This window comes from Ornithorhynchus anatinus, chromosome 5 (assembly GCF_004115215.2).
Source record: "Ornithorhynchus anatinus isolate Pmale09 chromosome 5, mOrnAna1.pri.v4, whole genome shotgun sequence".
Classification (NCBI taxonomy): Eukaryota; Metazoa; Chordata; class Mammalia; order Monotremata; family Ornithorhynchidae; genus Ornithorhynchus; species Ornithorhynchus anatinus.
In genome coordinates, this window is record NC_041732.1 from 48,045,838 (window position 1) to 48,060,965 (window position 15,128).

At 53.8% G+C, this 15,128-nt stretch overlaps 1 protein-coding gene across 2 annotated transcripts in view; it reads left to right on the forward strand.

The window, feature by feature from the left end:
* The window catches only part of AP3B2 (adaptor related protein complex 3 subunit beta 2), a 48,582-nt gene that overhangs the window by 15,787 nt on the left and 17,667 nt on the right, over positions 1 to 15,128 (forward strand). For both annotated transcript variants that reach the window (XM_029065540.2, XM_029065539.2), the window contains exons 2-18: positions 1,884 to 1,959; positions 2,142 to 2,216; positions 2,379 to 2,474; positions 3,653 to 3,813; positions 4,957 to 5,023; positions 5,624 to 5,806; positions 5,948 to 6,222; positions 6,874 to 6,928; positions 7,890 to 7,961; positions 8,835 to 8,897; positions 9,620 to 9,752; positions 10,968 to 11,077; positions 11,477 to 11,653; positions 12,019 to 12,205; positions 12,793 to 12,911; positions 13,468 to 13,579; positions 14,710 to 14,893. In XM_029065540.2, the coding sequence (XP_028921373.1) occupies positions 1,884 to 1,959; positions 2,142 to 2,216; positions 2,379 to 2,474; positions 3,653 to 3,813; positions 4,957 to 5,023; positions 5,624 to 5,806; positions 5,948 to 6,222; positions 6,874 to 6,928; positions 7,890 to 7,961; positions 8,835 to 8,897; positions 9,620 to 9,752; positions 10,968 to 11,077; positions 11,477 to 11,653; positions 12,019 to 12,205; positions 12,793 to 12,911; positions 13,468 to 13,579; positions 14,710 to 14,893 (2,145 nt within the window). The remainder of the gene's footprint in view (positions 1 to 1,883; positions 1,960 to 2,141; positions 2,217 to 2,378; positions 2,475 to 3,652; positions 3,814 to 4,956; positions 5,024 to 5,623; positions 5,807 to 5,947; positions 6,223 to 6,873; positions 6,929 to 7,889; positions 7,962 to 8,834; positions 8,898 to 9,619; positions 9,753 to 10,967; positions 11,078 to 11,476; positions 11,654 to 12,018; positions 12,206 to 12,792; positions 12,912 to 13,467; positions 13,580 to 14,709; positions 14,894 to 15,128) is intronic.

Here is a 15,128-nt window from a genome sequence, read left to right on the forward strand (position 1 = left end):
CTGTACTAAGTGCTGGGGAGAATATGCCTGCCTCTGCTCCCTAGAGACTGAGTCTAATGGAGGAGACAGCTAGATATAAATCATTTATGGATAACAACAGGAGGAAGAGCAAGGATACAACAGAATGAAATCCCAAGTATGTATAGAAAATAGCCAAATAAACAACTGACCGTATACATATACAAAAATGCTGATGAATGTGGTACCTAAGGTTGATATGATTCAGGATGCTGGAATTCATAGGGGAAGATGACTTGGAGGAGAGGAACCTCTTGAAGGAGAAGTCCAGCCTCTGAGGGCCAGGTCATGGTGGGTCCCCACCCCTAGGAATGCTTTCCCTAGTGGATAGAACCTGGCCCTGGGAGTCAGAAGGGCCTTGGTTCTAATCCCAGCTCCACCGCTTGTCTGCTGAGTGACCTTGGACAAGTCATTTAACTTCTCTGTGCCTCAGTTACATCATCTGCAAAATGGGGATTAAGACTGTGAATCCCAGATGGGATATGGACTGTGTCCAACCTGATTACTTTGTCTCTACCCTGAGCTTAGAACAGTGCTTGGTACATAGTAAGCACTTAACAGATACCATTAAAAAAAAAAAGCCCTGGCTAGACTGAGGCTTCTGGCTCTTCCTGGAGAAGGGCAGGTGACTCAGAAGCTGATGCAGGAAACTTAGCATTGGAAGTTGCCATGGCAACAGGTTCCAGGCTGGACTCCTTTTCAGGCTGCGGTAAGAAGATTCCTCGATGGAGATGAATATTTCACGGGGCCTTAAGGGATCGTTTCCCTGCCTGGCACCAGCCCCTGCCCTGCGGAGGCCCTGACTCACTGTTCCCTGAGAGGCAGGGCAGGGAAGAGAGATCCATCCCAAACTCATTTGCCCACTGTTCCCTTACTGCTTCCCCAAGTGAGAGCGTTTTGGATTTAGGTGCAGAGGACTCCTATTTGTGTCACGACTTTATGCATGTGTTTGTGTGTTGAGGGGGGGAGCGGGTGAGAATATTTGGGGAGTGAAAAGAGGAGTTTGAATGTGTAAGTGAATTAAGTAGGGGAGTGTAAGAATGTGGGAGAATCAACATGACTGAAAAGAAGATGACTTTTTGGACTGGAAATATGTAAACTGAACTGCAACGTGACTGAAGGGTGTGGACAGGGAGCCAACAGAGTACCTGTACATCAAATCTCTTAGCATCACGAAGAGGAAATTAGAAATTTGATGGTTTCAAAGTGGTAGCTTCGAAACCAACAAAAGGAAAATCTTTTTCACACAGCAGGTGATAATCAGAAGGAATTTGTTACCACAGGAAGTTGATACAGGCAGAAAATGCTGACAGCTCTCAAGAAGGGTTGGGATGATTTGCGAATGAAAGGTTGTTAAATGAGGAAGGTAGGGGTGTCAAAAGGAAAAGTTAAAGATGATAGAAGGCTTGATCTGAGTTTAAATAGGTAATAGAGCCAAGAGGAGATATTTAAGGGCAAGTTATGGCTGTTGAAGATGCCTCCCTAATCATGAGGCAGGCATTCCAGGAGGGTAACCAAAATACAATTCATTTATTCATTCAATCATATTTATTGAGCACTTACTGTGTACCAAGTAAAGAGTCTTAGCCTGAAAGAACCATTGGTCTGAACCATTATCGGCATCACTTAGGTACTTAAGTGTATGTGTATAAGTATCTGTGTGTGTGTGGAGGGAGCGGGAGTATCTTGGCATGCATGTGAAGGTGTATGTATGTATAGGAGTGATCACAGAACTCCCATCTAGGCTCCAGGTCAAGCTACCCCAAAGAAGTCTCAGTGGCCAGGCACCATGGCTTAAGCCCCTGGAAGTCTCCTGGTTTCTTTGGGCCCCACGACTAAGCGTAGCCTCTCCCTGTGCCCCACAGACATGATGACCTGAAGGAAATGTTGGATAGCAATAAGGATTCCCTGAAGCTGGAGGCCATGAAGCGGATCGTGGCGGTAAGGGGTCCTGGCCCAGGGCTGGGAAGGAGGGTCAGGATGGAGGGAGGGGGAAAGGGAGTGAGAAAGTGAAGGGGGGTCTCTTGGGAGGGCTAGTCTGAAGCAGGCCCTCCATGCCCCTCTGCAACTTCTCTGATGGAGGGCATTGAGCCCTTGCCCTTTGGCCTCCCCACTTTATCCAGATGATTGCCCGAGGCAAGAACGCCTCAGATCTCTTCCCCGCCGTGGTCAAGAATGTGGCCTGCAAAAACATAGAGGTGAGCAGCTCCCCTAACCTGTCCAGGGGAGGGCCAGAGAGTGGGTTGGACATGTCGGGAGCCTGGGGGAAGAGCTAGCATGATTCGGGGGGTCACTGGTCATCTGGCCAAAGGACCCACCCACCCACTCTCAGCTCAAGAAGAGAGGTTGTGTCCTGTCAGGTCAAGAAGCTGGTGTATGTTTACCTGGTGCGCTACGCAGAGGAGCAACAGGACTTGGCTCTGCTGTCCATCTCCACCTTCCAGCGTGGCCTGAAGGTCAGAGGGCACAGCCGGCAGGCTCCTTGCAGGGTGGGGGGTGGGAGGGAACCAAAGAATGGGTCCCTCTGACCTGGGAGAATTAGAGGGTTGGGGAGAGAGTGACCCCAGGGAAGACTGGGTGGGACTCCTCTCTTGCTCTTAGGTCCCCTAGGCCACTCAGCTTACAGCTCCCATTCCTCTAGGACATGCTGAATGAGCTCACAAAACTGATATAGGAACCTCAGCAGGTGCCAGGGCTCTCAGCACTGGGGAGGAGAGTTGGGGAGAGAGAAAAAAAAGAAAGGAGAGAAAGAAAGACATCAGAGAAAAACAGAGAGAGGCCAAAACCGGACCTCATGTAGTCCCAGAGGGACATAGGAAAGACCAGGGGAGGCCAGGCCCACTGGGGAGCAGACAGAATGGCAGAGAGCCTCAAGAAGCAGCATGGTCTAGTAGAAAGAGCACAGGCCGGAGAGAAGGAAGGCTGGGCTTCTAATACCGGCTCAGCCAATTGCTTGCTGGGTGACGTTGGACAAGTCAGCAGCATGGCCTAGTGGATAGAGCACGACCCTGGGAGTCAAAAGAACCTGGCTTCTAATCCTGGCTCTGTCATTTGTCTGCTGTGTGACCTTGGGCAAGTCACTTCTCTGGGACTGTTACCTCATTTGTAAAATGGGGGTTAACACTGTGAGCCCCATGTAAGACATGTATCCGACCTGATTAGCTTGTATCTACTTCAGCGTTTAATACAGTGCCTGGCACATCGTACGTGCTTAACGAATACCATAAAAAGTCACTTAACTTCTCTGTGCTTCAGTTTCCTCAACTGTAAAATGAGGATTCAATACCTGTTCTCCCTCCTAAAAAAGAGAGCCTAAAAAAGTGAGAGGACAAGGACTCTGTCCAGCCTGATTGATTTATATCTACCCTAGCTCTTAGAAGAGTGCTTGACACAAAGTAATTGTTTAACAAATGTAAAACAATAATAATAGGTCATTGGGCCTTTCAACAGAATCTTCCCTAAACCTCCCAGAAAAGTAGCTGTTGATCCAGAATCTAGACTCGACCTGAATGGGGGTCAGGGTGAGTGGGGACCAGGCCCCAGGTCAGAGATACCCAAGGCACAGAGGTGGCGGTCTAAGGGTGGCCAGCGGAGTCGGCGACCCCAGAACCCCTTCCTTCCCTGCTCCCCATAGGATCCCAACCAACTGATCCGCGCCAGCGCCTTGCGGGTCTTGTCCAGCATCCGCGTACCCATCATCGTGCCCATCATGATGCTGGCAATAAAGGAGGCGGCCTCAGACATGTCCCCCTACGTTCGCAAGACGGCAGCTCATGCCATCCCCAAACTCTACAGGTAACCCTATTGGGCTCCCCCTTCCTCCTGCCTCAGCCTCCCACTCCCTTTCCTTTTCTGCCTGCCCCCAGCCTGCCTCCCTGCCGAATAGACCATGAACTCGGGATGAAATCAGAATGGGGAAAGAGCGTAAGGGGCTCGGGGGGTTTTGAGTGCAGGGCTGTAATAGTGCAGTGGAGAGGTGGAGAGGGAGAACAAACATGGTCTAGAATCAGGGAGCCAGGACTAGCAGAAGGAGCACGAGTAGACGTGAAGAGTAAGTGACAGAGGCATTGTAACCGCTAATCTTCAAGCAGAACTGTCATTCAGTCACTGAGCATGCCCAGGGAAAAGGAGCGGAGAGGGGTCAGGGCAGTCACTGGAGAGACCAGGAGGGAGGAGTGTCGAGAATCCAGCCCAGCCAGAAGGAGAGCAGACTTAGGGGGAGAGAGCAAAAGGAAGTGACCTCCCTGGGCTGGAGAGGCCCAGGCTAAGCTACCATAGCACAGGAGGGAATCTGGACTAGGATGGAGCATGGGGAGGGTGGGAAGAGGCAGGGAGAAGCCCCAACAGCAGCATCAAGAGGAACTCCAGGCCAAGGGCCAACACAGGAGAAAAGTGGGGCCAAGAATATGGGGCAGAGCTGGGAGCAGTCAGGAATTGTGGGAGAGTTGGACCAAAGAAGGGCGGAACCAATACATGACAATCCAGAGGCCAGGGAGAAAGCAAGGCTGAGGGAAAATGGGGAAGCCGTGAATGACTGGGGAAAAAGGGGGAGATCCCAGGGAGAAAAGAGGCATCCGAAATCTGGTGAATGTTTCAGGGGTCTCAGCTAATACAACATAAAGGAGCACACAAGAGAGGCAAGAGGAACATAAACCCATGGTTCACAGAGCTACATGCATGCTAGGGGAGCTGGAGAGATCAGAGTTCCAGAACTGGGGGTTACCCCGGGAAAGCTTCAGGGAGGAGGGGACGTGTTTAGTATTTTTGCAGGATAAGAGGGCAAAGCTGGGGGCAGGGAGGGGAACCCACGGGCCCCTAGGTACCGCTCTCGGGATGTGGGGTTGGGGTGGTTGTGGGGGAAGGTTGGTTCTCAAGTTGGAGAGGCAGGGAAAAGTGGGGGTGAGGCAAATGCCTCCGACCTTCCTGACTCTACTGCAGTTTGGACTCGGACCAGAAGGACCAGCTGATCGAGGTCATTGAGAAGCTCCTGGCAGACAAAACCACGGTGAGTCAGAGCACTCCACTCCCCGACCTCAGGACCGGGAGACCAATGGGCCTTTGGGAGGCGCAAGGGGAAGAGGGATCAGGCTCCCAAGGAGGTGGAGAAAGGGTGGGGGTGGCGGTCACAGCATGGAGTCTCCCCGTGGCTGACCCGGGTTCTCATCGTGCAGGGTCTCCAACCTGCCATCTGGCTGGGCCCAGGATAACAACAATAATAACTGTGGTATCCATTAAGAGTTTATTTTGTGCCAAGCACTGTATTAAGCACGGGGGAGATGGAAGATAATCTGGTCCACATGGAGCTCACAATCAGAGTAGAAGGGCGAATGGGTATTAAATTCCCATTTTACAATTGAGGAAACAGGTCCAGAGAAGTTATGTGACTTGCCCAAGATCATGCAGAAGACAAGTGTTCACACTTGTCTTCCAAACCATCCCTTCCCATTCCCTGCCTTTCTTAACCATCCTCCCTCTGTCCTGTCTCCTTCTCTCCCCTCTATCTTTCTCTACCTCTGCCTCTCTCCATCTGGCTCGGGCCCGGGCTCTGACTCTCCCTGGTTCCCTTCCGGCACCCTGTGGTCCCCCCGCCTCCCTCCCATACCAGCTGGTGGCGGGCAGCGTGGTGATGGCGTTTGAGGAGGTCTGCCCCGAGCGCATCGACCTGATCCACAAGAACTACCGCAAACTCTGCAACCTGCTGGTGGACGTGGAGGAGTGGGGTCAGGTGGTCATCATCAACATGCTCACCCGCTACGCCCGCACCCAGTTCCTCAGCCCCAACCAGAACGTGAGTGCTGGGCCATGGGTGGAGACAGTGGGCAGGGGGTGGGGGAGGCAGCGGGCTTCCTGGGCAGGGGCAGGGCCAAGAGCCGGGATCAAGGACAGCTAAGGAAGGGCTGCCCCTGCCCCCATCCCTCCTCCTGGCTAGGAGTCCCTGCTGGAGGAGAACCCCGAGAAGGCCTTCTACGGCTCCGACGACGAAGAACCCAAGGAGGCCGAGGCCGAGACGGTGGCCCTGGCCCGGAGGAAGCCTTACGCCATGGACCCCGACCACCGGCTCCTCTTGCGTAACACCAAACCCCTGCTCCAGAGCCGCAACGCCGCCGTGGTCATGGCCGTGGCCCAGCTCTACTTCCATCTGGCCCCCAAGGCCGAGGTCGGAGTCATCGCCAAGGCCCTGGTGCGCCTGCTCAGGAGTCACAGGTTGGTCTGGGGCATGGCAGGGGGTTGGGTAGGCATGGATTCAGTGACCAGCCCAGTGCTCCAACTCTGGGCGAGATCAAGGAATTTGTCTGTGTATTATTATATTGTACTCTCCCAAGTGCTTACTAGAGAGCTCTGCACACAGTAAGTGTTCAATAAATACAATTTTTTTAGATATTTGTTAAATGCTTACTGTGCCAGGTACTATACTAAGTGTGGGGGTAGATAAATAATCAGGTTGGACCCAATCCCTGTCCCACATGGAGTTCACAGTCTTAATCCCCATTTTACAGATGAGGTAACTGAGACACAGAGAAGTTAAGTGATTTGCCTAAGGTCACACAGCCAACAAGTGGCAGAACTGGGCTTAGAACAGGTCCTTCTGACTCCCAGGCCCACGCTCTATCCACTAGGCCACGCTGACTGATATGAAAAGGGAGAGTGTTCCAGGACAGAGGCATTCCTCCCTACCCTCTCTATTCCTCACCCTCCTTTACTTCCTCCCTCCCACCCCTATTCTCCCCTCTCTAACCGCCCTTTCTTCTCTTCAACTCTCTGCTCCACAACCAACTTCTCTTGGCTTTTCCCATCTCTAACTCACTGGCCGCCCTTCCCCTTCCCTCACACGCCTCCTTTTCTCTCTTCTCCCAGTGAGGTGCAGTACGTGGTGCTGCAGAATGTGGCCACGATGTCCATCAAGCGTCGGGTGAGTGGACCAAGTGCCCAGGATGCCCGGGAGGTTGGGTGGAGAACAGCGGCAAACTCCGGCCTTAGGCAACTGAACCCAGCCTGAGGTCATAGGAACCCCAACAAGCCACTCCTTAAAGCAATAGTAATAATAATAATAATGTTATTTGTTAAGCGCTTACTATGTGCCGAGCACTGTTCTAAGCACTGGGGTAGACACAGGGGAATCAGGTTGTCCCACGTGGGGCTCACAGTCTTAATCCCCATTTTACAGATGAGGGAACTGAGGCACCGAGAAGTTAAGTGACTTGCCCACAGTCACACAGCTGACAAGTGGCCGAGCCGGGATTCAAACCCATGACCTCTGACTCCAAAGCCCGGGCTCTTGCCACTGAGCCACGCTGCTTCTCTGAGCACCACCTGGTAGCTGGCCCCTTTGGAAATTTTCCCTGCTTTTTGTTGATTATAATAATAATGATGCTATTTACTGTATGTCAAGCACTGTTCTAAGCATAGTCCAACCTTGATGGAACCAAAGTTACATCTTCCTTTCCTAGGCTCTGACTGCTGTTACAGTAGAGTGGTTAAACAAGGCCTACTCCCCTCCCCAGAAGTAGCTGCAATAAAGCAGGGCTTTTCCCACCTCCTAGGAGCATCCCAGACCACTGGAATGAAAGTCCCAGAGTGGCTGCGTTCCAGAGAAATACCAAGCCAAAAGTACAAACTTAAGCCTCCTGGGGGGCAGCTGCAGGATGCTGAGGACTTGGTGAGGTTGCCCATGTCTCCAGACAGGATTCTTTAGCTTCTAACTTTTCAGCCCGGGGGTAGGAACATGGAGAGCTAGACCAGCCTGTGACATGACCAACTCGGGGGTGTTGAGGGTCCCCAGAATCCAGGACTGCCCCTTCCCCACTGCAGCTTGCCCTTGGGGACTCAAGGATAGGCCCAAGGGAGGTTAATGCCGCCTTTTTCTGAGACAGGGCATGTTTGAGCCCTACCTGAAGAGTTTCTACATCAGATCCACGGACCCCACACAGATCAAGATTTTGAAGGTGAGTGATGCTCACATGGGCACTTGCCCAGTAATAACAATAATAACAACTGTGGTGTCTGTTAGGCGCTTACTCTGTGCCAAGCTCTGTTGTACTAAGCACTGGGGGTAGAAACGGGATCATTATGTCGGACACAGTCCCTGTCCCCCTGAGCTCCCAGGAGTCCACACTCTGTCTCAATGAGCACTTCATGCTGAGTGTCTGATGGTAAGGCAACAACAAGAGGTAGGACAGGCCTGGGGACATGGTTATTGATGGTCTTCCCCCTCCACCAACCAGTGATATCAGTCTACTCTGGTTTGCTGTGGGCGGAGAATCGATCTGTTTATTGTTGTATTGTTCTCCCCTAAGTGATTAGTACAGTGCTCTGCACACAGAAGATCTCAGTATATATGACTGAATGAGTGAATGAATGATGTCCAATCCCCTCAAGTCCCTTAGTCCCTCCAGGTCTCAAGGGGCAAAGGGAGGGGTGAGGAGTGGGGGTCTTTCCGGAGCCCTGGGGGGAAGGGAGTCCTGAGGGGCTGAGACTAAGAAGGGGAGGGTGCCCTGGGTCTGAGTCTCTGGTCAGCAAGGAGTGGCCTTGGGCTCAGAGGCTGCTGAGGCAGGGACCCCGCCCTCCTCCCTTTGCCCTGTTCCTTTGTCAGCCTTGGGTCCTCTCAGTGAAAGGGGCCCCAGTTAGCCCCCTCTCCTTCCTCCCGCCCACCAGGAGCAGAGTCACCTCTGCTATGGAGCTTCTCTGGGGACAGGGGATGCCCCTGGCCGCAGAGCCCCACAAAACAGACATGGTGGAGGCCACCTGCCTCCCCCCTCAACCCTCCTCGCCCACCTTCACCCCTCACTCCCTGCTCCCGGACCTTTCCCTCCCTGCAGCTGGAGGTGCTGACCAACTTGGCCAACGAGACCAACATCTCCACTATCCTCCGGGAGTTCCAGGTAACGGGGCAGCCTCGGGGCAGAGGGACTCCTCAGTAGGGGCAGGAGGGGGGCGTGTCTGGGGAGGGAGAAAGGAGGGAGAGCTGGGGTTGGGGTGAGGGATAGGACAGGCTGGGCTCAGACCCAGGTTCCCAGGTTTGGGCACAAAGAAGGAATGAGTTAGAATAAGCAGACCTGACATCAGGCCCACAGAGAGGAATGGGCTGCCTGGGCTGGGGCCGGGGGGTGGAGACCATTCCTAGCAGCCCTGAGCCATAGAGTTCTCAGATTGGCCTATTTAAAGGCCCAAAGCATTCAGTGGGGCCTAAGTTTCAGGGAGACAGCCCTCCCAATGCAGACTTGGGTCTCCAGTGCAGCCTCCACCATTTGATTGTACGCTCCTCCAGGGCAGACAGCATGTGTTCTGCTTCACACGTCGACGACTAAGCATTCAGTACAGTGGTCCACACTCAGTAGGTGCTCAGAAAACACCACTGATTGAACTCTTGCATTCAGGAGAGTAGCCACCATTCTTCCCTCTAGCTGATCCAAGTCTCTCCCGCTGAGGGGAACCGGGTAGGTGGTGTGCAGAGGATACGCACAAGGCTGTCTAGAGCCTTTTGCCTACTCACCAGGCCCCAAACCTAGCCTGCTTTTGGCGAGTAAACAGGGAGCCCTTCCTGTGCCTCTCGCCAGGCCGAGGGCATCCACGGCTTCCCTGCCCTCCCTTCCTGCCCCCCTAGACCTACATTCGCAGCATGGACAAGGACTTCGTGGCGGCCACGATACAAGCCATCGGGCGCTGCGCCACCAACATCGGCAAAGTGCGGGACACCTGCCTCAATGGCCTGGTGCAGCTGCTGTCCAACCGGGATGGTGAGAGATTGGGCGGCCCAGGGTGGGTGGGGGAGGGAGGAGAGAAGGGGGCAGACTCTAGGAGGGCGGGAAACCCAAGGGGCTGTGGGAAGCAGCATGCCTTAGTGGATAGAGCATGGGCCTGACAGTCAGAAGGACATGGGTTCTAATCCTGGTTCTGCCACTTGTCTGCAGTGTGACCTTGGACGTGTCACTTCACTTCTCGGTGCCTCAGTTACCTCATCTGTAAAATGGGGATTAAGAGTGAGGGAATTAAGACTGTGTCCAACCCAATTAGTTTGTATCTACCCCAGCGCTTAAAAGAGTGCTTGGCACATAGTAAGTGCTTGACAAGTACCATGATTATTAATTATTATTATTAGGTAGCGGCCAGCTTCCCGCCAAGGAAGCCATGTGGCGGATGGGGCCCCACCTGTCAGTGAATCCACTGCTCACCTAAGGCAGGCCCATGGGGGAAATGAGGAGGTGGGGGGAGCAGGGGCATTCAGCTGGATACCTGGTCTCTCCCATTAGACTTAATTCTTTCAGGGCAGGGATCTTCTGATTTATCTCTAAAGTATGTCCCCAAGTACTCAGAACATCACCTACATGCAGTAAGCATCTAGAGAAGCACTGTGGCCTAGTGGATAGAGCACGGGCCTGGGAGTCAGAAAGACCTGGGTTCTAATCCCAGCTCCACCACTTGTCTTCTGGGTGACTTTGGACAAGTCACTTAATTTCACTGTACCTCAGTTCCCTCATCTGTAAAATGGGGATTAAGACTGTGAGCCCCATGTGGGACCTGGACCGTGTCCAAACTGATTAGCTTGTATCTACCCCAGTGCTTAGTAGAGTGCCTGGCACATAGTAAGCACCTAACAAATACCATTTTTTAAAAATGTACAACATTCGGCAAGCAGCGGACATCCAGTATAGTGCTCCCAGCATAAAGCACTCTGCTCACAGTAGGAGCTCAATAAATACCACTGATTGGATTGATTGGGACCCAACCAGAGCCAGGTCTCTGCTCAGAGTGGTCCAGGCCCCCAGGGTGGGTGGCCACTGATGGACAGCCATAATAGACCAGACCAATGCTTGCCAGCAGGCTGCATTTAATTGAGGGTGGGGGGCTGGCTCCTCCTGGGCGTGAAGAAGGAAGTTGTACTGCTCCCAGGGAGACAGGGTCCCCCTGAGAGTCCTCGCTCTGCCGTGGGGCATCTGTTCTAACCCCTCCAGAGCTGGTGGTGGCTGAGTCGGTGGTGGTCATCAAAAAGTTGCTGCAGATGCAGCCATCCCAGCACAGTGAAATCATCAAGCACATGGCCAAGCTGACAGACAACATTCAGGTGAGAGGTCTCGGACGGGGAGCACTTGAGACCTTCCCTCTCCTGATGGCCCAAACTTGGGGGATCCCATTCACTGATGGGATTCAGTGGGAATTCAATGGGAACCAGCAGCAGGGAACTGGGCAGAAGGAGAATGGGGTGGAGAATGTTTGGATGACGCAGAGTGGGAGGGATGGGAGGACTGACCCGAGGGGAATCTGGCTGGTTGGGGGGCACTCTCTCTGCGCCAATGCTGGAGGCCCCTGGTGGCAAGGAGTGGGGGGTCTGCTGAGCTCCCCGGGTTCTGGAACCCTATAAAAGGGAGAGTCCAACTGAGCAGGAGGGGAATGGATGTGGCCCGCAACTGTGGGAAAGAGAAAGAGGAGATAACTCTTGTTCCCTGGCCCTTCTGGACCACAGGTGCCCATGGCCCGAGCCAGCATCCTGTGGCTAATTGGTGAGTACTGTGAGCATGTGCCCAAGATCGCGCCCGATGTCCTGCGGACGATGGCCAAGTCCTTCACCGGCGAGGAGGACATCGTCAAGCTGCAGGTTATCAACCTGGCTGCCAAGCTGTACCTGACCAACTCCAAGCAGGTACTGCTGGTTGGGGACGGGGGGGCCCATGTGGTAAGAGGGACTGGGTCTGATCTGATTATCTTGCCTTACCCCACTGCTTACTCCAGGGCTTGATATAAGTGCTTAATAAATGTCATTATTACTATTATCATTATTACACGTGGGACAGGGATTGTCTAACTGTATTGTACTTATCAATGTTTGGCACATAGTAAGCACTTAAATACTATAACTATGAGCCAAAGGAAGAAACTGAGGCAACAACCCAGCTAGGAAAAACTCCTCTCTCTCTCTTCCTTTCTTGTCTCTTCTTCCCTCCTTCCTTATATTTTCTTCTCTCCCTGACTTCCTCCCTCCCACTTCCTCCATCGGCTTCTTCCCAGAGCAAGCTGCTAACCCAGTATGTGCTGAACCTGGCCAAGTACGACCAGAACTATGACATCCGGGACCGCGCCCGCTTCATCCGCCAGCTCATCGTGCCCACCGAAAAGAGCGGTGCCCTCAGCAAATATGCCAAGAAGCTATTTCTGGCCCAGAAGCCAGCCCCTATCCTGGAGTCATCCTTCAAAGGTCTGAGAATCCAGCAGAAGTAGCCCTGTAGACAAGCTGGGCAGGGGTGGTGCCAGGAGCTGAGAAAAGGGAAAGTGACTTCTCCCATGCCCACGGATAGGGCGGAGAAACTAGAATCGGAAATAATCTGGGCACCACTCCCACCGGCCTCAAGAAGGTGATGTCTTCCCCTCATATTTAATGGGGAATGAAAAATTCCGAGAAATAGTGGAAAAGAGGGTGAGTGAAGTTAGTGGAAAAGGGGGTGGTGAAAGGCCTTCAGCATGGCGAGGCCAAAGTGGGGGGGAGTGGTGGCATTCCTTGAGGCACACTGGTCTCCTGTGCCACAGGGAGGCAATATGACCCAGTGAATAGGAGCGTGAGGCGGGGAGAAAGGAGACCTGAGTTCTACTCTGGGCTCTGTCACCAGCCTGCCGCGTGGCCTTCAGAAAGACTGTTTCAATTGTCCTACTGTCCTACCTTAAATTGTGTGTCCTATGGGAGATGGGGCTAGGCCCTGCGTATAAGTTGATCATTTCGCATCTACCCCAATCCTTGGCAACCTGTGAGCCCCGATAAATCCCACGATTGACTAATTACCCCTGCAGACCGTGATCACTTCCAGCTGGGCTCCCTCTCTCACCTCCTCAACGCCAAGGCCGCAGGCTACCAGGAGCTTCCCAATTGGCCTGACGAGGCCCCAGATCCTTCCGTGCGCAATGTGGAGGTACTGGAACTCAGGGGAAGGGGTCAGGGGAGGAGGTGGGGGATGCAGGGGGGCCTGGACACCAGCTGGGAAGTTCCCATGGTTCCCTGGACCCCCTCCCTCCAGGAAGCAGGTGAAGAGGGAGGGGGGATGGGAGGGATGGAGCATTGTGAGGGCAGAATCCAGAGCCCTCCCTGCCCCCCACCCAAGCTATCTCCAACCTTGTTGCTTGCAGGACGACAGCCTCATTGAGACCAAAATTGGCCTGCTAGGCGACTATATTGAGGTTCCCGTGTGTGTGTGTGCTTGTTTGCAATACTCCTCACTTGTGTGGTGTGTGTGTTAGCTATTCTCCTCACTACCCCTGCAACCTCTGCCTCCTCTCCCCGCATCGAGGGTGTGCTAAAGAATTCTCTCTGCTCTGAGGTGGGAAAGTGAGATGCAGAGGGGCCTACCCTTAGATTCCCCATTACACTGGGGCTGAGCAGAGCTGGGTGTCACCGGCTAATGACCAAAGGGGAACCTTCACCCAACACCCCATCCCATCCTGCCTTCACTACCCGCTCTGGCTCCTCAGGTTCCCGAATGGACCAAGTGCACCAGCCGGGAGAAGAGGAAAGAGAAAGTAGAGAAGCCGTTCTACTCTGATTCAGAGGGCGAGTCCGGTCCCACGGAATCCGCAGACAGCGGTGAGGGATGGGGCTTGGCTGGTACACCCTGTGGGCACAGTGGAAGTCGTGGGTCTCACCACCCCTGAGGTCGGTGGGGCATCCAGTCCGGAAGACTAGTGTTATAGCCTGATGGTCAGACACAAGGCAGGCAGGTAGAGTTAGTTAGGGATGGTACTATTAGGTGCTTACAATGTACCAACCTAAGCACTGCTGTCAGAACAGGATAATCACATCAGACACAATCCCTGTCGCCGCAGAGTTCACAGTCTGAGGCAGGGAGAGCATTTGCCTTATCCACATTGTACAGATGACAAAACCTAAGCCCAGAAAGGTTAGGTCCCAGGTTACGTAGCAGGCCAGGAGCAGAGCAACAGTTAGGCCCCTATTGGTGTGGCCCTGCCCCTGCCAGAATGCTGAACCCCATATCCATCCCACCCTCCCCCAGCAAAGGGTGCAGGGGGGAGGGGAACAGATGTCCCGAAGACCCCACCCTTGAGGGGCTGCCGACTGCCAGGCCCAGGCTGTTTTTCCACTGGGCTCCTGAGCTCTCTGACTTATCTTGGCCTCAGCCTTCCTGAGCCAGCAGTGTCAATGGCCCCCTCCCTGGAAAAGCCCTGGGGTAGATAGCCCCTTCACCTAAAGGCTGCCAGTGCACCCTGGTGGAGCCCTCCCTTATGGGAAGAGACTGTGGAGGGGAGAGCGGGAAGCAGGAGATGATGCTGGCACTGCCCACTGTCCCCCCCAACCCTCTGGGGCAGAAGGGAAATCTCAGAGCTCGGCAGGGCCCCTCCTGGGCATGTGAGTTTGGGAGGTTGGCAGTGAGAGCTGAGTCTGAGGTACTGGGAGAGATGGCTGGAAGAGGAGGGAGAAAAGGAGGGAAGGGGGAGAAGAGGAGGAGAAGGAGAGGAGGACGGCAGACATCCACATGAAACTTCAGAGAGTCCCAGCCCCCTCAGGAGACTCCATCAGAGGCCCAAATTGCTCTCAGCCTCTGGTGCTGACCCAAGAGGACAGACCTATCCACTGCTCTGCTCCCAGGGGACTCCCAGCTTCCACTGGCACAGAGCCCCCGCTACAGCAGGAGGTGGAGGAGACGGGCCACAACTCAGTGGAGACCACTGTCCTCTAAGCCACGATTTTTCTTTCAGAGCCAGAGTCTGTAAGCGAGTCGGAAAGTGAGAGCGAAAGCAGCAGTGAGAGTGGCTCTGGGTCGGACAGCGAAGAGGAGGAAGAGGAGGAAGAGAGCGGAGACCAATCGGATGGGAAGGAGGAGGAGAAGAAGAAAAAGGGAAAGGGAATGGGCCGGAAGGCTTTGGAGGAGAGCGAGGAGAGGTATACCCTGAGAATCCTGTCTTTCCTGTGTCCTCACATCCCTCAGGAGGCAGAAGAAGGGCTGGTGGCAGGGGAGGGGGAGGGCAGCAGCCTCAGTTGTGCTGTCAGTCAATAGTATTTATTGAGCACTTCCTGTGTGCAGAGCATTGTACTAAGCGCTTGGGATAGTACAGTACAGCAATATAACAGACACATTCCCTGCCCAAAATGAGCTTACAGTCTAGGAGGTGGAGAC